The sequence below is a fragment of the Frieseomelitta varia genome, unplaced genomic scaffold (assembly GCF_011392965.1).
Source record: "Frieseomelitta varia isolate USP_RPSP 00005682 unplaced genomic scaffold, Fvar_1.2 scaffold_923, whole genome shotgun sequence".
Taxonomy (NCBI): Eukaryota; Metazoa; Arthropoda; class Insecta; order Hymenoptera; family Apidae; genus Frieseomelitta; species Frieseomelitta varia.
Genome location: NW_025110727.1, coordinates 160052 through 185711, shown reverse-complemented (window position 1 = coordinate 185711; position 25660 = coordinate 160052). Strand labels below are relative to the sequence as shown.

Below are 25660 nucleotides of genomic sequence, written 5' to 3'. Positions count from 1 at the left end.
ATTAAATATATTTGATTATTATTTAATTATGTAATATTTATTATTATTTAATATGTAATATTTATTATTATTTATACATGATAAATAATAATAATTAATATTAATTATTATTATTTATTATGTAATATATATTATTATTTAATTACGTAATATTTATTAATATTTAATTAGATTTTATTATAAAATTCTTTGCACGATTAATACTGAATAACCATCGTTATACGGAATATCTGTCTGTAATTACATGATCGTTAAAATTAGCATATACGAAGTCACTCCTTCTTATTCACAGAGACAGGTTCTTGTTTCGAGATATAATGATAGTTGAGAAACCTGTAACCTTGCGTAAGCTGCGCGCAGGTATTGACGAAGTGGCACGCGAACAGCAACATATTCCTCGGCTGCACCTTCATGGCGAATCTCATAAACATCATCGAGTACAGTGCCAATGCTAAAAGATATCAAAGCAGATGAATTAGAAGTGAGAGAAATGGAAAATTCGCTCTTCGCCGCCCATTTTGTAAGTTTCAGTCGCTTTGAATTTGTATTCGTATGATTCTTGAAAAGTTCGTTCAAATTCTATTTGCTTAAAACTCACAAAAAACGATCAAGACTATCGAAATTTCCAAGGCTAAGATTTGAGACTTGCTAAGATTTGAGATCTTCGTTCTCAGAACTTTCAAGAGATTCGCCACAATCAAGACTCTCAAGATCTTCAAAGTTTTTCGAATTTCGACTCGAGACTTGCCAACTCATGATTTCCAAGAGTTCGAATCGTATTCTAAGGGCAGATTTGAAGCGATGCAAAGTGTCTCAAATCCCAGCGCGATCTTTCGTCAATCGGCAATCGTCTTCGTTCAACCGCGTGTTCCACGACGGCTCATTAAGAAATAAACGATGATTCGAGCGGCAATTATTTTATGGGGCCGTTTCTCTGTGCCCTTGACGTCCCCCGCCCCCGCTTTGTCCGCGTTCGTGGTTCCATCGTCGTGCTTGTGGCCGTCTCTCGCGATACGTGATTATTATGAGCGGCGAAACTCGAATTCCCCGAAAGGTTCAACGACGAAGCGCGGCCGCGGCCAACTCACCCAAAGTCATTTTGCCGCTAATGATTCTCGGATGCTTTTGCGTGTCGGATATGGCCGCTATGGGTATCATCCAGTTGAACACCGGTCCCCAGAAGTGCGTGCTTGAAAAAAACAAACGAAGAAAGAAGAAAAAAGAAAAAAAATAAAACAAACGAAAATAATCAACAGTAGTTCATTAGTCCGTAAGTTATTCCGTTTAGTGATAAATATAAATGTAAATATACACAGGAGGAGACATGTGCGTGCCTAATTGAAACGGTGAATACAATAATTTCGCTTGACGCGTATTTGTTGCGTGCATTTCGAGTTGAAAGGTGGAAACGGTTTGGGACAAGGATGTGTAAAGCAGGAGTGGCAATGTGCTGTTTCATTTACAGAAGAAACAGATACTGAAAGTAAGGAATGAAATTTCGAAATGTAACCTGTCACCAATCTACGCGTTGAAACATCAATTCAGAACGGTCAAGTTGTAAATTTAGATCAATTTTTACAATTAACGAGTGAATGAGAGGTATTCTAATTGAGACAGTGAAATCGATGTAGTATCTCTCTAATTTTCTTATCATCGTTGATTGTCGCAATTGTGAGTATTATTCAGTACATTTTACATTTATTGATGAATGAATGAGAGACGTGCATGACTGATTAAAATGGTGCAAATGATATGTGCACGTGCGTGGTATCTCGTTTTCCTTTTCACCGTCGTCGATCGTAAAGAAAAAAGATAAAGGGGGCAAGAGGGAAGCATAAAGATAGAAAACGCGATATGTATGAGGAAATTTAAGGATCAGAGATTACATAAATGCGATAGGGACGATTTTTTTGCAGGCGATGTGCCCGATAGTAATAAAGATTTTACGACGAGACTTGTCCTCTCGTCGTTCTCTTTGTTCCACGCTTTCTTCCACCTCCGTTATCTTTCTTCGACGCCGATGCAAACGTCGTATTCGTACGACGACAGGGATTAAGTTCCCTTTTTGATCGTACTACAATCGAAAGTGACCCGATCGCGACGATTACCTCATAAAATAACTCCTGGTCTGTTTGCTGAACAATCCTTTCGATTCTTTCACCATTTTTCTCGCGTTTTCCTCCTGTATCGGACGCTATCTCGAAAATATCGCGTGTTTTACAAAGATTCTTCCAAGAAACGCATATAACCTTTAATCGTAACGAAAACTGACATGGTTCGACGTTTCTTTCTTATTGAAGTATGATTCAAATTTTGCACTGCATACTTCGTTTCGTTACGAAAGCACGAAAGATAAAGACGTACCGATCGAATCGATCAATCGTTGTTATTGGGGATGGATTATGCGAAATATCGAAACCCAAGTGTTGGGAATCTGTGATTCGAAACTCAGGTAAGAAAAATACGTAAAATCAATGAATAAAGAATTTAAACATAGTTTCGGTCAATACTTTCGGAAAAGAAAAAACGAAAATATTTAAAGGAATCACTCTCTCCGTTTTCTGTTTAATTTTCACTCGTAATATTCTATTAATATCTTTAAATTCTGAGTTGATAGTTTCATCTTTGAACTTCATACTTTAAAAGTCAAAGATATTCTCTGAAAAACTTCTCAGCGCACTGTAGTACAGTTCATAGTACACCGGCACTATCGATGTAAAAGAGAATAGGTAAAGAAATAGGTAGATCAGATCCGGAAAGAATTAGGATGTTCCTCAACAAGAACCTGGATTAGATATCTCTGTATTTTATTTAACTACAGTCGATAAAGATTCACGCGAAAATTTCAGTTGCTGGAACAAGATATCCCTCTTACAGAATCGTCACTTCAAGTTTCGAAACAGGTGTCGAAATTTCGAGATCAGGTGAAAAAAATCTACCGCTGGCTGCAATCGTTCGACAGAGGCCACGGTGCAATTAATCTCGCGTCAACGTTTCTCTCCAAGATTCTCTCTTGAAAACCGATCCATCACTTCCGTCCATCTCTCACCCTCAACGATCAATTGATTTGCATAACAGTTTACACGCATAATTTACCACCTCCCGTCGAATGTTTCTCTCTCTCTCTGTCTCTGTCTCTGCTCTTTTTTTTACGGCATTCTTGAGCCACAACAGCCACCCTCCTCATAATAAATGCACAGGTTATTATTTCGCGCGTATAATATTGATGGCGCTATGAATGTTGCATGGAGGGGTGCAAGGCGTTCGGAACGTAGTTCATCCGGGGGTGGAAACCAGCACGCTTTACGGGGCGATATTCCGGCGCACATGCGCTGAGAACGTGGATGGTATTATTGATCTGGGAAGGGGGCGGACTATACGGCCCTCGAGTCACAGTGGCGTGTCGCAGCCATTCTGGTACCCTTGTCCACGTTTACTCTGTGATTTGTTTTATAAAATTCAGATTTCACGCATTACTACAAAATTTGAAAACATTATTCAGCAATCATTATTTTTCATATGATCTTCCATTCCAGACTTATATACTCTTTACGAGATTCGGTATAATGTAGATAACATTAAAGATAACACATTATATATTAATTATTATAACAAACTATTACAAATATTACAAATACTACGTTATTAAAATGAACATTATTAGTTGAAAATGTAATATTTTATACGATCTTTACTTCATCCCATTTCAGGGATCTCACATCACGTGTTCATCAAAGATTCATCCTCGATTCGTCTTTAATCGTTTGAACGGCTGATACCAATTTATAATTTCGATTTACAATTCGTTCTCGTAAGAGAAATGAAGATTCCTTTTCGCAACGAAGGTGAAAGATGGTCCCGAATGTCGGGTCTGATTACATGAATGGCTGACACTCACTAAATTTGTGACTCACTAAAAAATATAATCATTTACAATCAAATTATAATTCTGTTTCGTGGAATTTGGATGAAGATGAAGGATGGTGCTGAAGGCACGTTTCACGAACGATGATTCAGAGAAGAAATTTGGGATTTTGCAGTGCCCGTAAAGTGCCAGAAATAGACGCACCTGCGCTCGCCGTTCCCTGCATATGCATTCCCGCATGTGCCACTCGCACGAGTATTTCCCCTTGGAGCAAATCCTTATCCCCGTAGGTCCCCCAGGCCACCATTTCAGCCACTCAAGAGTATTGCCGCTATTTTCCGTCTCGCGTATTACGGCCGATGTATTTCGCGATTCCACGGTCGCGTCGTTTACATGCGCTTTCCCCTTCTCGATATTTACTTTATCTGCCGATCGTTTGAGTTTAATCGTCAGAAACGCGTTGGCCCGCTCGTTCGATGAAACAATTGAGAAATCATCCGATAAAATTAGAGAAACGAAACCTAGGCATAGCATATTTTCGTGCGTTCGTGCGAGATACAAAAAAAGGTACAAAAATCCACGAAACTGTGTAAAATATCGGAGGTGCAATATCTGTTACAAACTTTAATAAGAAAGACGAATCTCTGTGATTCAGACGTGATTCGTGAAAATACAAATTTGCATAAAAACCCACGGTCTGATAATTTTCATGTCGTAGGTTATAATTTGTTATATTCTTTTCTTCTGCCTTTCGTATTTATTTATTACGAAAAGAAGCGTATTTCCGCGGGAATCTCTAGGTATCGATGAGAAAACGACACAATACGTACACTATTTCATTTGTATTCGAGCGGAGGAAATGGCACGGACTTTGATGTTTCTTGCTGACGCGTTCCGAAAAAGCTTTTCTATACCTCCCCTCGTTTTCCTTCGGAGACTGATCTGAATGCGTCCTACGTATTTGCCAACCACCCTTCGGCCCTCCTTTCTCCGGAATACCCGCCGACAGCCACAGCCACCCCTTGACACACGTTTCCTCTCCCTTTCTCGCGGATAAAAAGTCGCGGCGTGCGACTCGGCCAACCCTCGACAATACTCATTGTAACCGAAAGAATATAACGGAATAACCTCGATGTAATATTTACTTCGGAATAGAGTGTTCTACTGTTACTCTGCTCTTATTTTGAATTTTCTTTCATCGATCGCGATATTGTAACTGATACCGATGTAACATGTGTTACAATTAATGTATGATTGACGTTATAAATTGAACGATGAAATTTTTTTTCTATCTCATCTCCTCCGTCCGTTTGTAAATCTCAGTTTTGGATAAAATTCTCTAATATATTACTAATTAATAATTACTAATTAATATTACTAATATATTACTAATTACAATTGTAATCTTGTAATTGAATTAAAATATAATACGGTGATTGAAAAACTCTTGAGTAGAAAATTACCATTTTCACAATGATCTTTCGTATCTCACAGTTCTTCTGTCTTTCGCAAGTTCAAATTAAATGAAATAATATAGCAGCGATATCGGCCAAGGGTTATTACTGTAATTATTAACTAAAGATAGAACAAGAAGAGAATTTCCAAATATCAAGTAGAATACATTTTTCAACAGCTGAGTGTTTCAATCTCCGCTCGCCGCAAAAGACCACCGACCACAGTTCTTGCTTGCATCTCATCGTGCGGTCAATGCAAATCAGTCAGCACCGTGGTCGGGAGGCATTGTGGCCTCCGCTGTCCGCTCGTTTCTCTTCCTCCTTATTTATGCACTCGCTCGCGGAGTAATTGTTTCCCTCGGAGCGGATAGTCTCGCCTTGATGCGCCGCCGGACGAGAGCCGGGGCCACGGATCCGCGCGTGTCACCGCGCGGAAGCTGCTGTCCGCTCCTCCTCTTTCCCTTCGTTTCGTCGCACGTCAACTTCTTTGCCCTTGCTGTCGTTTCCCGCACGGAATCCAGAGCGGATTCCACCAGTGGAGTTTTAATTGCCCGTTTCGGTTCAATTCAATCGACGCTCGTCCTCGCGGGACGTGGATCAATCGTGCCTCGTGGAATTTTTACATGGGAAGCTGATACTCGCGTAATTGCTCGCGTATATGAAGACCTGTTCGCGTTTTTCTTTTTTTTTTTTTCATTCTTTCGAATCGGGACAATTTGTCTCGATTGGGCGTATAGATTGCGGGAGATTCAAACGTGTGGAAAATTCGTGGTTAATTATACGATGTATAACTCTTCTCGAAACGTTTAACTTTCACTCTCGAATGGACTTTTAATACTAGTTTAATGGTTGGAATTTATATTTCATTTCATCAGATTCACACTGGATCTTCAAGTAATTTATATAATTAATATGTTAATGTAAAATTAACAAGAGTCACAGTGCTCCACTTGAGCTGTAGACGTCAAGATCAAATCTTTAATTTTGTATAAATAGAATGTACTTTTACAACAGATAGTGATAAATATTTTACATTACTGTATAATAAATATTTTACATAACACATGATATTACATTTCATATTATAAATTAATAATCATTTGTAAAAAGATTCGCAGTCTAATCACGATCATTAAGCTTCAAAACTATTCACAAACAAAAGCAGCCTGTTAGAAAAAAAATGGAGAATGAAGTTAAACCGAAGGAGGGCAAAGTCAATAAAATCAAGTCTGAAATTTCACGAAACAGCAGAAGAAACTCTGCAGCACAAGCAGAAGACAAGTCAGCCATAGCCAAGATACGATTCCCACCACACTGGTATATATATATATTCCATCAATTCGGTTTTGCCCCGTTTATAATTATTGAACGATTATATTTAATCGTTCCAAAATAACATGCAATCTGCGGCCTTTTTGTATTACGTAAATTGACGACGCAGCGTCTCACCGTGTGTAATCAAGATTGATTTAGATCGCACTTTGTAATTACGAATCAGGCTGAAAACCGCCACGGAAACCGGCGAGCGTCCATCGTGTCTCCTCTTGCGCGCGGGTGCTCTCGCCGCTTCTTGTTCTTTTCGTCTCGTCTCGTCTCGTCTCGTCTCGTCTCGTCTCTGCGCCGATTGTAAGCCGCTCCACCCTTCTTTTGTACTCTGACAATGCTTTTAATTACCCGTTCTGCAATCCAACCGAGCCGGTCCACGTCGTTTCGCTGATTGGTGTCCGCTCGATGAAACTTTATTACCAGTCGTAATTACCTTGACAAAATATTCCCGCGTTGCACATGATACAGATAATTTGTGTATCCAAGTGTTCTGAATCGCGGCGAGTTAACGTGTTAATGAATTACTGATTAATCGAAGGTACGTGGGGAGTATGATGGGGGGTATTTGAATAATGGAAATGGAAGGTTCATAGAAGGTAAACAGAAGGCTTACACGAGAAGTTTTTAATGTTAAAAATTAAGAGTAATATCCAAATGATGTAGCATAATATGATATATAATAATATATAGTAATTAATATAATACTATATACTATATAGTATATACTTATAATTAATACTTATACTACACCTATATTATAGTAAGTACTTACACCTATACTTATATAATAATTAACATAATATAAAATTAACAAAATAATTAATATAATATAAAATTAACAAAATAAGTATAAGTACTTACACCTATATTTATATAATAATTAATATAATATAAAATTAACAAAATAATACAAACAGAAAGTTTTCACAAGAACTTTGTTCATATATAATTTTTCCCTTTGAAGGGAGGAAAGGTTCACGTTGATATTTTAGATTGAGTATAAAGAGACTTGACGTTATTACAAGCGTTTCTTGTATCTCTCAAGCGAGTTCCAGTCAGACTCGTATATCAACATCACTTAAAGTCAGGAAAATTTAGTTTTACAATTTTTCTTGGATGTAGTCCTGTTTCCCATCTTGTTTGAAGTGGATGAAGTTTCTGATACTGTTTATCAGAACTGTTTTGTACAGAGAAACGAGATACATCCAGATGATTTATTTTATATTGTTAATCTTTAAATTTCTGAAAATTTTATCATCTTTCTCTATGTATTAAAATTTAATTTCTCGAATCGGCAAAGTGTATAAATATCACGAAACAAAATTTTATCATTATTCTTCCTTTATTCTTTATTCAAGTGTTGTAGAAGTCAAATTAATTTTTTACTTTCAACATATTATACTCAAACATGTAAATATATCAGTTTGGACCAATCGGGCCAACTTACAATTTTCTCTGTTGCGATATTAATATATAATTATATACAATATGAAATAATGTAATAACACACACAGACACAAGTATAATTAATTTTATAATAAAAGAGAAATACTCGTATCGCAATTACAACGTAGAACGTTTTTCGATTAAAAAAAAAAAACTTCTCAATTTTGGCACTTACGGTACCTCGATCGATCATCATCAAAAACCTTCAATTTCTCTCACGAATGCAATCTCCCATAATTTTCTCGACGAAAAAGAACAAAAAAAAAAAAAAAAAAGGAAAGAAAAGAAAAGAAGAGATTCAGCGATGCAAAACGAGGACTGAAGGCTTCGATCCTCGTTGAATCGACGCCACGTGCAATCTCCGAAAAGTGCAATGGAAAGGAGGAGAGTTATGAGTGGGCCGGCCGTGAATACGGGGCCATTATTCCGCGCGATAAAGCAATTCCCCTGCACTCACGGAATTATGTTTCTGCTATTTAGCATCGGTCAGACGTCGTCGTCGTCGTTCGCGAGGAAATTCGCGTGAATTGGGACGTCGCGTGGAAAATGGCACGCAATCGGGGATCGAGAAGGCAGGATCGAAGAGCAAAACGGAAATGGAATCGATAAGATCGTTTCTTGATTCGCGTACACCGATTCGTTACCGTCGTCGATCGATCACTGACCGTTTTTCGAAAATTGCCACTAATCTAACTTCGACTCGAGTCGACTCGTTCGTTGCTTGACTCTTTCCTTTCATGTTTCGTTGCACGAATCCCTCGGCACTTTGAAATTTTTCAAATTGAATCTCGAATTTCCGATCTTGGCTGTCGCTTGGTTCTTGCGAAAGCTCGTAGCATAGTGCGCGTGTGTCAAATATATTATATACGTTGTACGAAATACACGTTGTATTCATGATATTTGGTCAAGTTTGTAGTTTGTAGTCTATCACGGGTCTATCGGTCAAATCCAAAAGTACGTAGTAGAAATATTTAATAGAATATTTCGCGGACATCTCAAAAGTATTTAATTTGAAAAATCAATTATTTACTACATTTAATTGCAACGTGTGTAACTTTTAAAAAATTTTATTATCTACGATAAATGCTGAATATTCAAAGTAAAAGGTAAGTATACGCAAAAGTTTTAGCACAAGTGGTTCGAATTCTCTTGTGAATTTACTGCACTTTATTAAAAAATTGAAAGTTTAATTCAAAGTCAGATAGAAAATTTCTATACGAAATATTCTATACTAATTTCTAAGTTTATTTGAAATGAATAACGGCAATCAGAATGGTAATTTTAGATATGATAAAAGGCAGACAATAATTAAGTATGGCAAGCGAATTGTCTGTGAATAGTTCGAGTAAAAATTACGAACGATTCTTTCATATTTTTTGTTTATCACCGATGTTTATTAACATGGAGGAGGAAAGCCATGGTTTCTTTTCCCATTGGCCGGGGCCACGTTTCATCTCCCTTCCTCGTCCCTTCCTCACAAAGTAATCACAATATGTATGAGAGGCGAGAAGACAGAAATCCGTCGAGATGCGAGCGAGCTTCACCTAGCACTCAGTTTTCTCATCGGAATTGCAAGCAGCTCCGTTTCTACCGCCAACTATCTACATTATCCCACTCTCACACAAATATAATTCTACGCAAAAATTACGCTACGACGACGCATACATTTCCCCAATTCGAACATCGCTGTCAATATATTCATAAATCAATTTCCAAGTCGATTTTTCACTGAAACGTAAAAAATATTGAAAACACCGAAAAATTGTCGATTTTATTTTAATGTTTTTATATCGGGTAGCGGAGGAGAAAACAAGGATACTTTTATTTACGAAAATTGTTAAAATTTTAAGAAATCTTTTTCATAACTAGATCCATCGTGGTCCTGAAAATTGAAATTTTCTCTTAAAGCTTGTTATACGGTTCTTCTTTTTTTTTGTCGAACTTCAGAGTTCAACTGCGAAATGAATTTTTGCCCTTAAAACCCTGAATAGTCAAAATCCAAATAAAATCGTACAGCAGGTTTTAAGAGATCGTTGTAAAAGATTTCTCGAAATATTTCTATTTTTATTCAATGAAAATAAAAGTAAATAAAAAAATAATATAAATCATATAAATAATATAAATAATATAAAAATAATATATAATAAAAGTAAATAAAATTAAATAAAAAAAGAATAAAAACATTCTTTACTTTTCCACCCGCTGCTTGATGCAATGACATCTCTGAGAAAACCGAACTCAGGATTGTCGAATCAGAGACTTTACATTTAAAAACGTTCTCCACAGTATTTTCGGAGAGATCAGTTTGTTAGAAATGATTATTTTCTATTAAAACTTCGTTCGAATAAATATGGAGTTAAGGTTTAAGGGATGGTTTCTCGGCGGTACGAATAATATCCGGCTTGTTTTCCTTAGCTTCGTTGAATTATTATACGATTCATGTTTCGAATTGACTCACAAAATACAAAAGCGGAAGGAGAGAAATGTTATTGTACGCCGGCGGGACCATCAATGGTGGAAGTAGCAAGACTGATATACCTCCCCGCGGTGAAACCGTTGTATTTTTACAGGATTACGTCCGACTTTTACGTCCGCGCGGATGAATATCGGACGAGCGAGCATCGCGAATATGGACTCGGCGTTGCTTTTTCGTTTTCATATCGCGTCTCGCGTTTCGAGACCGCGGTGAATCGTGACGATTCAATTTATCTCTTGTAGGAAAAGATTTCCGCGAAATAAATTATCGATAACGGCAAACACTGAGAATCTTTAATAACGATAGCGTTGTGATAAAAAAAAAAAAAAGAGAGAGCGATATAAATTATCTATGCGTATGTATGTGCATGTGTGAAATAAATTATCGATAGTGGCAAACGTCGCCGATAGAAAAAAATACACCTATCTACGGAAATCCATATCTGAGAAATAAATATGTCGATAACATTTTAATTATTTATTTGAATAATATCGTTAAATAATCTCAAGTAACGCACGTTTTCTTTGAAATCCATATCTGTGTAATAAATTATCGATTAACCGTAAAAGTGTGAAAGAATTGTAGTAATCTTAAATAACGTTCATTATCTTCGAAAACGATATCTGTCGGCGATCTGATAAATATTGAAAATTTTTAATAATTACATGGTAGTAAGGTGCGATTAAACGATTTTAAATAATAGACGTACATGCGCATGTTTGAAATAAATTACCAACACGAGTGAAATACACTGATTTCTAATTATTCATTTAAATAATATTGGGAAAATGTAATAATAAATAATACGGTAAAATAATTCAAGGGATAATGCCATTGTGGTTGAAATTTATATATCGGTGAGATGCTGTAAATTTACAAATTGTATCTTTGGTTGAAAATGACGGACGAGCGACTCGATGAACAGATGAAAATCGGAATGATTAAGACGATAAGGTGGCCAATTTGGCGGGGTTATACGAAACTCTGGAACAGAGAGTTCCACGGCGCATTCTGTTCGGCCACTTTCGTCCGAAAATGTCACCGTTTAAGAATCCAATATTGTCGGGGCGAAAGGGCAGCATTGAGTGGAAGAGAGGGTAATTTGACTCCAGAATTTCTCCGGCTTGCCGTGGAACATCGCCACCCCCTTTTGCTCCCTTTCTCTTTCCCTCTTTGTTCGCCTTTGTGTCTCTATGCTATAAGGATAATGAGGATTCTTGGACTGGTGAAACGGGAACCGAACGATCCTATTCCGACGATCACGCTAAAACGTTGATTATATTTCTTTCGTGATAAAGTCGATTCCCATCGACGAAACAACCAACTGTCTCTGCTTTATTGCGATCATAGACGAGCGAAGTTCTCGTCCACTTTCTCTGCGAATTTAAATCCGAATGTTTGACCTTGGGAATCGAAGCATCTCGAAGTAGGATTATAATACTTTAAATTCACGTAATCGTAACATGAATTACTACGTTTACGAGTCTACGAGTCTAACGACACCATTCGAGAGAGTCGAAACCAGATAAATCTTCGAATCTCTACGCCTACGAATTTCTTTTTCCAAAATTATAAGAAAGAATTCTCCGCCTTCGACTGTAAAGTTCAGAATTCTAAATTACTTATTTGCCGGATATTATAATTTAATTTAATCCTGTCGGAAAGAGTATACAATATACAAAGTAAAATCAAGTATCCTAAATTTCAGTAATCTAACATAAATTACTACCGTCGTCTGAGAACTCAGTTCCTCTTCCCAAAGTTATAAGAAAGGATTCTCTGTCTTGAAATCAAGAGATGTTCTATCTTCCCCCCTCCCCCCAAAAAAGAGAACCAACGTCCATCCTGTATTATTCTTCGACAAGACTAACATGTTTGAGTTTCCGTTTCTCTGACCATCTTTTCGAATCTAACGAGGCAGGAGAAGGTAACTCGCAGGAGACAAGGAATCTCGATCGTGATCGAGAGAACGTCTCCCTTCTTTACCCTCTTTTCCATCAGGGCTCTCCCCTCGCGCAATTACAGAAATTAAAGAATCGAGGATGGACTGTCACCAGCCGATCTCTGGCTCGCGATAGTCTCGATTTGTTACAAAAGATCCTTCCGCCAACGAAAATCCACCCCTCTCATCCCACTTTTTTTTTCAACTGGAGGGTGCACACGCGGTTGCGTTTAAAACGACGGACACTGAGGGTCGACGAGGACCTCGACAAATATTTGGTTAGTCTTTGATGGGCTTGGAAGAAAGCGGTGGATACTCGCTTTTTCGGGCGAGGACAGCTTCGGCTGGAACACGTTGCTCCTGCGGGGGTGGAGAAGCGTAGAGAAGATCTCGGGGAATGTCGGGCATTTTTATTGGTTCGAAGTTGGCTCGTCGAAATTCGGCAAGCCGATCGCCTCAATGGCAAATGGATCTGATCTTGCCTTGTCTATCTCCCTTGGTACTTGGTACTTGGAAATGTTACACCTATTTGTTACAACAAACGTCGAAACTGAATTTTACGCTGCAGGCTACAATAATCTATCTCCACGATCTTCGAAACACCAGAAAGCGGAAGCAAAGAGAAATTGTCTTTTCACCAAAGAACAACGATATAAAAAGAAGTGAGGATCTTATCTATTCAGAGGTAGTACGTAGTTTTTAATATTATTAAAAAATAATATTCACACGAGAAACGCTCATTTCACAAAGATCACCGAAAATCGAAGCATCGTTCGTCGCTGAACGCTCGTTGGCTCGCTTTTCTTCGGAATTCCATGGAGGCCGCCATTGATTGATTCCTTGTTAATTAAAGGCCCCCGCCAGGAACGTGCGCTGGTAGCTGTCGCGCGAGGTACGGCGGGGAAATACGACGAATCGATCGTAGAACAAGAAACTATCGCGATCGGGGAAATAAGACGAGAGGAAGGTCCACCTTCTCCTCCATCTTTCCTCGTCCGCGCCACTTCCCCATCCCCCCCACTGTTGATGAGTTGGATGTTCTGCATAAGTCGCGAGCAACATGAATATTCATAGGTTACGATCGAGATGAGGGGCCAAAGAAAACGTTCGATCCAGCGTGGAATCCGTGGAGAAGAAATCGGATCGCGAACTTTCGGTTTCTTCTCGGGTAGCTGTCGAACGTCTCGTTCGTACTGGTCGCAGGACGATCCTCCACACACGTCGGATCGAGACAGATTTTAATAGCTCTGCCGAGAATTTCACGTACGCCTCGCGCTCGTGATAATCGCGAGGCAAATGCGATCGAGGAATCCCGGCCCTCGGAATGAGATCCTTAATGAGCACGCTTTCGATTCTCGGCACGATTCTCGATACGAGATTCGTCTCTTTGGGCGTCTCCTCGCGCGTTACGTTTTCATAATTATTATCGTCGGTTGTTTCTTATTGGCTCGTTATTCGTAGCTAGATAGTTTGGAATTGTTTCTGGATATTTGTTTCAAGCGAAAACTCTTGTTTTTCATTGCATCGAGAGAGCAATGAACAGAATTCTGAGAGTACAATCAAGAATAGGATGTAAAAATATCGAGGAATCGAATGACATGATTTAATTGTTGTAAATAAATTGTTAAAATTGTTAACTGTTAATTCAAAAAATCTTATAGGAAAAAGAAATTTAATTATTAAAAAGATAAATGACTAAAATTATTAAATTATGTTTGAAAGTATTGAAGAATTCAATTAATAATTTAATTAATATAAACAAGTTGTTAAAATTATCAAATGATATTGAAGAAAAAATGTAAATGTGATGTGAAATGCAAATTGATCAAATATAATTGATTAAATGAACGACACAGAATAATGTTGAAAAGCAATACTGGTTTCTACATATTAACATTTTACATAGAGAATTACAATTAAAATTCATGTTATTCTGTTCATTTTGTTTAGAAAATTATGAGGGGGAACGGAATTTCTTAACATTATAGATATCTTACATTCACATTCTGTCGTAAAACAGCAACTTCATTACGTGTAAATAATAAATTTCATTTTTAATTGTTTAAAGACATCCTTCTCGAGATTAATTATTATAATTTTTACCATTTTGCGTTGAATTTAACTTGCAATGTCAAAGAGCACTCGTTTTAAAACATTCGCACTCGTTTTAAAACACACGAGTTTCGTGCGATTCGAAATTGAAAGAGAGAACGAAACGAAGCGTACGAAAGGAGGAACGATGACAAGTGTAAACCATTGCTTATAATACCACGCGATCGACGAGCTAGATTAACGTTGTTTCGCGCGCAATTCTATCATTACAGCAAACATTTCTTTCCTAAGCCGATGTAGGCTTACATAAACGGAGTTCTTTCGGTAATTAATGAAGAGCACGGTGACGAACCGTTCACGCGGATGAATAATTCACCGATCGATTCTGTACCAGTGCAACACTTGGTACCGTGGCATTGTTCCACCGATTCCGTCGATTCCCACGTTACGTAAAATACGGTGAATTTAATGATGAGAAAGGAGATAAATCCCGCGCTGAAAAATTTGCCAGTTCCCCCTCTCCCTCTTTCTCTCACCTTCTCTCTTCCTCTCGGCGACTTTTACCCGTTCTCCTTCTAACCTACGCGGCTAGAACGCCGATCGAGTCGAACAATCGTTCGTCGAATGCGGCGCAGCTATGCGTTGCAATCGATGGAATTCGTTCTACGTTTATTTGGTAATTAAAGGAAAACGCAGCTACTTTTACAGGTGTTCGCGGATACCGATCGTTTCGATTCACTTTTATGGTCTCTGTTGGATAAAGAGTTGCGGTACGTAGTTTGTAGAACTCGAGGAATGGTAATTTGTGTGTCTAATCGGCAGACTATGGATGTTCATATTTCATATCTTATACTTTCATGAACATAAAATCAGTAATTATTATTGACAATCAGTTCGTTTATTATATATTAAATTAGTTATAATTACAATGATAATTATGTTTATTACAATGATAATTATGTATTGCGTGCGATTATTAACAATTTGTAATAAATATTCTAAATTTGGATGTTTTGTGTATTTTCGTACGTTATATGCATTCTGTAAAGTTTGGAGCCTCAAATTGAAATTGACCTGATTGCTATATTTAGTCAATAAATTATAGTTTGTTAAGGAAAAGTAGGTAAAATTAAATATTTTTCTCCAATCTTATTTCTAAAACTTGAGGAATAATATTCTTCGAATTATATATAACTTCGAATTTATATAATTTCAATCCTAGAAGAATTTAATTTGCTCGTCACTTACACGTCAATTTTTCTCGACGTATGCCTGATACTAATACAATTATTATTTTAACAAACTATTTTAAGAAGATAGATTTATTCCAACAAGACAGATTGCCATTTTAAAATAAAAAGAACTAGCCACCGTTCATCGAGAATTAATTTATTAGCTGTTTGCACTATTCTGTCCAATATTCTAAGAAATACATAGTAACAATAATTGCAACAAATGTGGCAACATTCCGATTACACATATATTTGGAAGATTTTTAATACCTTTCAATCTCAGAAAAACTAATCAAGCAGTCCTCAAATATTTTTCAAATATACATACTTCTTCATTTCCTTCGTTCAACGAAGACAATTGCCACTCGTCTCACGAGCGCGAAATTTGAATGTTTAATATCGTCGTTGATCAGCGAAACCGTGAAACGCGTGTAACGCGTCGGGATTCCATCGATCGTACGAGGAGAAATGCGAACGCCAGCCATTCTCTCTGTCTCGCCTTTGTTAACGAGCGACCCGATGCGGCCGCGAATTGGCTAAAAACCATATTACCACCGGTGATAATAATTCCACGAAGGGAGAACAATGACGAGGCTCACGTTCTCGACGTTGCACGAGATTTAATCGTCGCGCGTGGATATGAAATCCAATGTGCCGCCTGGTCTAACGATCGAGCTGCTAGGAAATCACGACTTGTATATTAATCGCGGACTGACGCGCGTCGTGACTTACGTTTTGAAACGACAGAACGAGAGAAAAAGAGAGAGAGAGAGAAGGAAAGATAGGAACAAAGGGAGAGAAGAAGTGGAAAAAGAAGAAGAAGAAGAGGAAGAGGAGGATAGAGGGGAAGAAGGAAGAAACGAGAGCGATTTTCTTCGCTGGCCGTTACGAAGAAGCGGAGGCTGTCGGGACTCGTATTTAATCGTAGATGTTTCACCGTGAACCGGTCACGCTAATACGTTCCGAGAACTGGGGCCGGCAGCGGGAGCAAATTTTCGCACTTTTTACGCACACGCGCGGCTGCGTTTTTCGCCGCGCGACACGATATGAATGACAACGGCCAGGCGACTGGACCTGGGTCCTTAAGGAAATCGAAATCGACTTCCTGCCAGTCGAACGGTACATCTTCTGCATGAATTATTTCGAGATTCGTTATACCGGAGTGTCGAAAGTAATGTGTACAGTGACACGAAAGTACTCGAACCCTTTTTTTTCTTTTACGTACATGTTACTATATAATATTTTAGTGTATGTGTATGTTTTTACATACATGACATAGAGAAATTTCGTTAACACTGTAATGATACGCGTTATAAATTTGTTGAATGAATGATACGGATGAATAACGAACGCAGGATTAATTTCTAATATATTGTAAACATTTAACGAAAAATTAATATACAGCATGGATAGCCAGCTGAAACATGTAATAATTAATCAAGGATAGATTGTGATTATTGAAATACTTTTATGATCCCTAAAGAATATATATATATATATATATATACTTTTCGTAAATATAATATTCATTATTTCAATTTCTATATATACACATTTACAATTGTTTCAAACTTGACCAATATAGTCACGATAAACAGATTTCATCGCAAAGTCAATGAAATTTCACGAAACTTTACGTAAAAAATTTCCGCGTCCTACTTTCGCGAGCAATTCCTTTACCTAAACCAAATTAAACAATTGAACAATCATTTGAATAAACGCTGTAAAACAAAAGCGAAGAATGAAGAAGAATGTGGCAGAACCTCTTGCCACGTAAATTCCCGAGCGAACGTCTCGAAAACAACGTGGAAAATTCGTTTACGAAACGAGAAGCTGCGCGCGATAAAAGATTATAGGAGATTTTTCTAGAGTGCTGCAGTTCCCTTGCTTCTTTCGCCGAGCGTCTTGAAAAGCGTAAGTTGCGTCCCGACGCGCAGCGTATCGCTTTTCCTCTCGCAAAGCTCCTAATGAGGGGTTCGACCGTCCTCTCTTTCTCCACCCATTCTTCCTGCTTCCTTCATCCTTCGATTTCTCTCGGCCTGGCTGGCGCAGTCCCTTTGTGAGGATCTCCTCCTCGCTCGGTCGTTCCTCCGTTCGTCGAGAGTTTGTGGAAGTGCTCGGGGATTCGCGACAGAGGGTCCGTTAATGAGCAAATATAGGGTGTCCATTAAGTCGTCGACAATCGTCGCGTTTCGCGATTCGTTTGCTGGAAACGATTCGAGCGGGCCACGTCGTCTGCTATTAAACACGTTCTTCCATTTCTTAGACAAATCTCGCTACTCGAGAAATATCCACGGATAATCTTCACCTCCTACAAAATCGATTAGAAAACTCTTTCTGTCTGTCTCCATTCCTTTCGTTCCTTTTTGTCGAGACGTTCGATAAAAGGCGACGGTTTGAATGGACGATTTATCTACTACATCCCCTTGTGTCAACTTGACGCATTTTTTTTCTAGAGAAAAATCATTCTGCCGCGAGTTCACGTAGGCTGGTAACGTAGCTAGTGGCCGTTCAATTTTCGAACCTATGATGTATGTTTTTGACAACGAGACTGTAAAAAATGTTATTCACCTGCAGAGGAGCATCGCGCTTCAATTTCGCATTAACAAGGGATAAATGACATTGAAAACTTATATCGAGAAGCAAGTACGTTCTTCTTTCACTTTTTTTGTTTTCAAATTTCACCGCTCAAGAATATCTTCAAACAATCTCCACCTCGATATAAATCGATTAGAAAACCATCCGCTACCGAGTTCCTTTTTGTCCCTCCTCTTCGGACGTCTCGTGAAATCGTTTCGAGAGAGAGAGAGAGAGGCGAGCAGCCGACGATTTTCTGAAATTGTACTGGCGACAAAGGGGCGTCGGGTAGCGTCGTTCGTGACACGAAACGATGCCCCGGATGAGAAAACGGGTCCGTGCAGGGAGCACGTCTACTAATGTCCTTGGCTACCGGCTTTCGTCCTTCCAACGGCACGGAATGGAGACCGTGCGAAATTTCGCCAGCCGGCCGGGTGTGAGGTCTTTTTTAAAAGGTAGAAAGCAGCTCTTTGACTTTCTATCCGGCGCCGATTCGATCGGATACGATCCGAGGCGCATTCAATTCGCTAACGAGCGGCCGTGATTAGCCGGCCACTGTCCAAGGGTTGCGCTGGCCCTCGTTCACCCTCTCATTACCCCGGCGAGCCCCGGTAATTTCACGGAACAGTCGGTCTAAATTAGCCCGGCCGGGTTTATACACCGTGCCGGGACGTTTGAGGCATTTCTACCGAACCTGAAAAGCCGTCAACGTCGTCCGTGCGCGCTCTCGTCGCTTCGTTTTCTGCCTTTAAATTTCTTCCATCGCTCGGCGAATCGCCCCCATGGAGAAACGATTCGCCGGCCCACGCGGTGGGTCGACCTCCTCCTCTCTTTTCTTTTTTTTTTCCCCAGAAAAGTTCTACGTTGGACAACTGGCTGGTCTTTCATAGGATTCAATTAGAACGACGACTGAGCGCGAATATGTTTGTTACTTGAGATGAATTAGCGATTGTTCGCTCCGTGGATTGGCTTCTTGAATCTTTTCCGGCGATTCGTTTCTGCAATTGCCTTCGTACTTTCGAACGATTCTTTCGACGCGTTCGCGACCGAGCTCGGTGAAGTTTGAAACGAATTTGAAAATCGTAATTCCACCTTTGTTTGTATCTTGGTTTTTTGTATTTGCTTTAATAGCAGTTTGATCTTTCTTGCACGTGATTTTACTTCTCTGAATAAGCTTTCGATATTGGTAAATAAAACATACATTTATGAACGTAATTAAAGAAATGGAAAATATTTGCGATAAATATTTGCTTTGGAATATTTTATATAAATTTATATTTTAGAACTATATTTATTCTGAAAACTAGGAGAATTAAATTACACCGTGCGCTGGAAAATGTTTCACACCATAAAATATATATTAATTTCATTTGAAACTTATTATTTTAAATAAAATTATTTATATATTAATAAAATATAATATGTTAAATATATAAAATTTTATTGGCGACAAATTTGAAACAAAATGTCACAGATATTATATTCGTCGTGCATCCTTGCACTTGAAAATCTCCGGATAGATACACAAAAATCAATAGTCCAACGATAGCACAAAATTTCTTCGAGTCCCGTGACGCACGTCAAAGTTAATGCTCGAGCTGATCGGCAAACTTAATCCCTTGCAATCAATTATCCTTCCTTCCTCCCGGTCCTCCGAAAAGCAAGTTCGAAACGCGCGTCGCAGAATTAGTATCGGCCGTAAGCCTGGGAAAAATGCCTCGCGACGAACGGGCGAGGAGGACGAGTGGACAAAATAGAGAGGAAAGTGTCCGGTAGATTGCTTCTGATAGATAATAAAGAGAGCATTTCTCCAAGGGATTGTAGCGCGACGGGTAACAGCGCTACCGGGCCGTGTCTGTTCGTTGACAGATATTATAAGTAATTTTGCCGAGGATGGAGAAGAACGAAGAGGTACCTGCTGCTTCTCGGCTGCTGTTACGATCGTCCAACCTGGCACAACGGGACGCAACGTATATATATATATATAACTCGTGTCCTCGTCTATAGTTCGGCCTGCTCGCCTTCTTTCTTTCTTTTTTTCTTCTTCTTTTCTTTTTATTTCCTCACCTGGCTCGTCCCTATATATAAAAACGGAACAACTTACGGAATTGTTGCCTCGGCGTGTCCGCGGTGGAACGTGTGAACGACACGGCGATAAACGCCTCCGACATTTTCCTCTGATATTTTCATTATCTTCTGAGCCATTGCTAATGGAACTTGGAATATAGTTATATTGGTTTGTCCGTCTGCAACATCGCCAACACTGGTGAATATCTATCGGTTTGGAAATTTTGTTGCTCTGACACTGTATTTCATCGGTATACTGTTAACCGATCGTCTTTTCGTCTTACAAAAATTTTCGTTACAGGGCAACAGTTTGGTAGTTTTATAGTTTTGGTAATTTGTTAGTAAGCAATTAATTGTTTCGTTTCTTGTCGCGCAACGCAGGATTGTCCATTTTGCAATGGAACGTTTGTGTGACATAGCGTAGTACTTTGAATTGAATGCCATGCTTCGAATCATTTCACGTAGCGGAAAAATAGAACTCACTGTTTCTAAGAATAAAACGATGAAGTGTTCCGTATGTAACATTTTGTACGACTCTGTCAATACTTATGTTGGATATTGGTACTGAGAGTATTTAATCTAATACAGAATGGAAATTATAAAATAAAAATCGGCGATTGCTTTTGAACGATAAAGGCTTGCAGAATAAAAAAGGAGAGAATTCGATTTTCGATGAGTTCTCTTCGTGATAGGGGGTCATCGTTTCGGTCATTACGATCGGCCTCGATCATACTTCTTTCAGCCCGAATTCGTAATGGCTCGCCGCAAACAATAGGAAAATTATGTTCACGAGAGTTTGCCGCAAGTTTCGCAATCTTTCCCAACGGTGTTCGACGTTTATTCAACACGCATGATGAGGCTTTACACTGTAACGCGGTTATACGACGGACCACGATCATGCTACATGTAGCAACTTTCCCGATTTAGGGATGATATACGGAGGATACACGCGCCATCTTCTTTCCTTCGTAGGGGAGAACACACGGAACGTTCGTATCTTTCGCGGAATTGTCCGGCAAATTTTGCATTGATTTTATCGAAGATCCACCGACAAGACGGATCGTTATTGCCCCTCGAAGTAATAAAACGTCCAATGAAATTTTCTTCCGGTAGAATCTTCTCCGATGTCTGTTCTAAAGCGCCGGCTACGAAGTTGGTTTCACGACGGGGAATTATCCGAATCAAATTGAACTCAAGAGTATTTTTAAAGCAAGATTTGAAACTTATAAACTAGGTATTAATTATCAATAGCGCGTTCCGTGTAGTTCTTAGAATGGGGATGAAACAGCAACGGTTTCTATTAAATTGATTTAAGGATTAAAAGATTGTTCAATCGTTCAGCTTTCTTCATATTAAATTTATGTTTCATCAGTAAGCAGTTACAATTAATTATTACAAAATCTTTGAAGATACGATTAAAAAATGGAATTTTCATTAATAATTATGATACTAAAAGGTAATATAGAAATAATAGTTTAGCCTGTATTCTTTTTTCTCAAGTTTCCACTCGCGCTTGAAAAATTCCAATAACATAAAACATTTTACCAATAGGCAAAATGGTTTCAATTTTCAAATCGTACGATTAAATCAATTGTCGTTTCTTTTCTTTCTCTTGGAAGAAGGATCGCGCGATTTCGTACTGCTTAATAATCCGGGCAGGCTATTAGGCCTATCTCGCGGTCGCAGATGTACAGAAGGAACGTCGAGGGGTGATCCCGTCATAAAGACCGTCGACAACCCCCTTCGGAGTAGCTTGGAGTTCGAACGATCTCGCGCCGTCGAACGAGGAGATTTCTTTTAATTAAACTGCCCCCATCCTTACACGCCGTTTCCCTTTCTTTCCCTCTGGCCAGTTTCCACCGAAAACGGGACATAACAGTCGACAGGCACGCGTTATCAGCGTTCGCCAGCAGTCCAATCCCCGTCAGTTAGCTACTTTTGCCTCCCCTTCGCGTCGCTGATCCGTTTCCTGGCTTTTGCTAAAACTTAACGCGTTCCTGTGTCAATGTTTTATTGGCGAACAGCGTCGGACTGTGGAATATGATTCCCTGAGAGTTGAAAACAAGGGAAAGTGATCTTTAGCTATTAGATTGAGAATTTTTTAGATGTTTCGCGTTATTGTCTGTGAATGCATAGAAGGTTACTAAGCTAATCATTGCCATGATGCAAATATACTTTTGTTGATGGGACTTTCAATTAACAGTTTCGTATGATTACTGTAACAATAATTAATTATTACGATGTGATAACTGAATTGATCCGTCGAAACGTTTTGTTAACGAAAGTTATTTTATTATTGACTCATGTGTATATTTATAAAAAAATGTAACAATAAAAATTATTACAGTTGTAATTGTAATATAACGTAAAATATTAAAATTTAATTTAGAATGGGCCATCCAAGTGTAGTAGTTGTTACGACATATGATGATCGAAAGATATTTTTATATTTACGTTAATTTCAACTGTATTTATAAAATTATGAAAATCCACGATATGTCCGCGATCTAGAACTCAAGTAACACTCCTTTCACACGTATCAAGATCCCGATGGATGGTTTTTAATTGCGGCGCACGAATACTACGGAATAATGTAAACCGATGGTTATATTATCGAGTGTTCCGTAGCGAAAAGTGCACACAGAACCAAGTATTTTAATTACTGTTCGGCGGGATCACGCGAAGGGGAGGTACGTGAAAAATACGTTAAAAACGAATTTGCATAATACCGCTGAACAGGTGAAAATAGCGGGGGGGAGAATCTAACGAGTTAATTCGTTGATAGCTCCTTCACGCTCAGAGGGATCGGGCCACGCTTTACGTGCCTAACTGACTTTATAAAGCCGGCTTGTATCGCGCCTCATTAGGCAAATGGGCTTTAAAGTGGCCGATAAAAATCACCCTTGCGCGACGTTTACCCCTGACGATTAGCATAAAGGGTTGGTTAGTCCGCTCCGTCCCTTCTATTTGCCCCTTTCTATGAATTGTAATGCGTTTTTCAGAGCTGATACTTCGAGTAACAGGTAGTTGATATTGAATCGTAACGTAATAATTGGTCAGGTGTATACCTTCTCGAGTATTTTAGAAGTATCACCTGATGTTTGTTAATGAGGAAGCTTTTATCCCTTTTTTTTTTTTTTCTTTAAATTGACAAAAATATTTCGTACCTTTCTTTTGACGAACGACGAGTTATTTAATACTTTATTGTAATCTGTATAATCGTTTCAAATTAATAATAATTTGGCGGTTCTTCTTCTTCAGATTGATAATATTTTTTGTAGTGTTTTTGTTTTGTAGAGAACTGAATATTATATTTTCTTATATTATTGTATATTCTATTCTATTATATTATATTACGCATAGATGATTTCTTTTCTGTGTTATGGAGGATTATATAAGATTTACAACATTCTTCTTTAATCGTGAATTACACAAAAGTGAGTTCAAACATGTTTTCAGATAACGAAACCGGCGAAATGACAAATGAAACCGATCAGTTTGCCTTTTTGTTCTACTGTTATCGTACAGTGGGTTGTTTTATCATGACTCATATTTCAGCATTTTTCTTCTTTCGATTCACGCGCGTTCATCTCCATGGCCGCCGGTGACTCCGCCCGACGATTGCACTGAATTACCAATTGCCAGCAACTGCGTTCAATGGTTTGGAATAATGATGACCAGGCTGCGAGGAAAAAGGGTCAGCACGTACGAATCATTCGTCACGACACCGAGGAAAATAATTCATTTCCTGTCTTTTTCATCGTCGCTCCGCTCAAAACCAATCCGCTGATATCAACTGTCATTCTTAATATCAATCTCCGACTATTCTATCAAAATTCAGTGTTCATTTTCTTCTCACTTTCTCTTCTGTATAATAATTTTGTATTTCCTTCTTTTCACGAAGAAGAAGCAAAAACCGAGAGAGAGAGAGAGAGAGTAGGCAAAAGCCTCGATGCTTTTCCAATCAAAATAGACTCCTGGTCAGACAAAGACGCGCGAGAATCGAGCGATTTCGTCGAGGGTTAAGTATCGGGCCGGCCGATTTCATTCTCGTAATCCGTTCTTAAGCAGCGTTCTCCCTCTTTTTTTTTTACGAGGCCCCCCGGTCTTCGTTCACGCTACCCAGCAGAGATAACGCGGGCTTTATTATAGATTGACCCGCGCACTCGACCCCTCGTTTCATCCCCGCCAACTTTCTTCGCCCCCTTTTGTCTCTGCCTCCAATCCCGTGGAGTCTCTCGCTCATCTCGAAGTCCACACCCTTTGGACCATTTATCTCGATCGTTTGCATCGAACGGGAGACTCGACCTTGCCCGTCGTGGAACTACCCGCCGAAGCATTGTCTCGTCGAAGGAAAATAGATCCTTTGTTGAACGAGTAATGTGAAACACGTAGAAATAACAGATCGGCGAACAATTTCATTCTTTCGTCACTGTTCATCAAAATCGATATCCAATATTCAAAAAATGAGCATGTTTTGTATGTCTGGTAAAATTTGAAAGATAATGATTTTTATTTGTTATTAATATATATATTACATTTAAATATATTGCATATAATAATATTAATTTTTTGATAATTAATAATTTGTGCTTTACATTTAAATACATATATATGTATTATAATATATTAATTTTTTAATAATTAATATTAATATTATTATAATTAATATTAATTTTTTAATAATTAATAATTTGTGCTTTACATTTAAATATATACATATATATATTATATATATATTTAATATATATATTACATTTAAATATATTGCATATAATGATATTAATTTTTTAATAATTAATAATTTGTGCTTTACATTTAAATATATATATAATTAATAATTTCTTCACTTTTGCTTTGATTAAAGTATTCTTTCTGGTATAATTTGTCTATGGACTGTCTTTTATTACTTGTAACTGATACTTTAGTGAAAAGCAATAAGATAGGTATGTAACATATAAAATATAGATATAGTATAGAATAATAAACTTACTAATTATTATCCCTTACAAATTAAATTTTGTTTGGATACTTTAAAATTCACTAGGAACAGGATGTGAAAATTCTATATTTTATCTATTTTTATCTATTTTATAATTCTATATTATATCTATCTCTGGGCCTAATTTTCTGGCCCATAGAATATTAATTGTTCCTTCACATCATATATTATACACAATTTTCTGTGAATAAAAAAATCCGTAGCCTACTGATGGTCATTAC

The 25660-nt window shown here is 38.1% G+C and overlaps 1 protein-coding gene across 1 annotated transcript; it reads right to left on the bottom strand.

The window, feature by feature from the left end:
• Positions 1-202: 202 nt before the first annotated feature.
• Positions 203-5099, bottom strand: LOC122537656. The gene is made up of 4 exons (XM_043671018.1): positions 5089-5099; positions 4696-4950; positions 1089-1189; positions 203-451 (listed from the first exon to the last, which is right to left on the bottom strand). Exons 1-4 carry the CDS (start codon positions 5097-5099, stop codon positions 273-275), a joined length of 546 nt encoding a protein of 181 aa, XP_043526953.1. The 3' UTR covers positions 203-272.
• Positions 5100-25660: the final 20561 nt, after the last annotated feature.

Coding starts and splice junctions, on each gene's coding strand:
- LOC122537656 (XM_043671018.1), bottom strand. Junction 1,190..4,695: donor TCGAATACAAATGAAATAGT/GTACGTATTGTG, acceptor GTTTTTTTCAAG/CACGCACTTCTGGGGACCGG. Junction 452..1,088: donor TAGCGGCAAAATGACTTTGG/GTGAGTTGGCCG, acceptor GATATCTTTTAG/CATTGGCACTGTACTCGATG.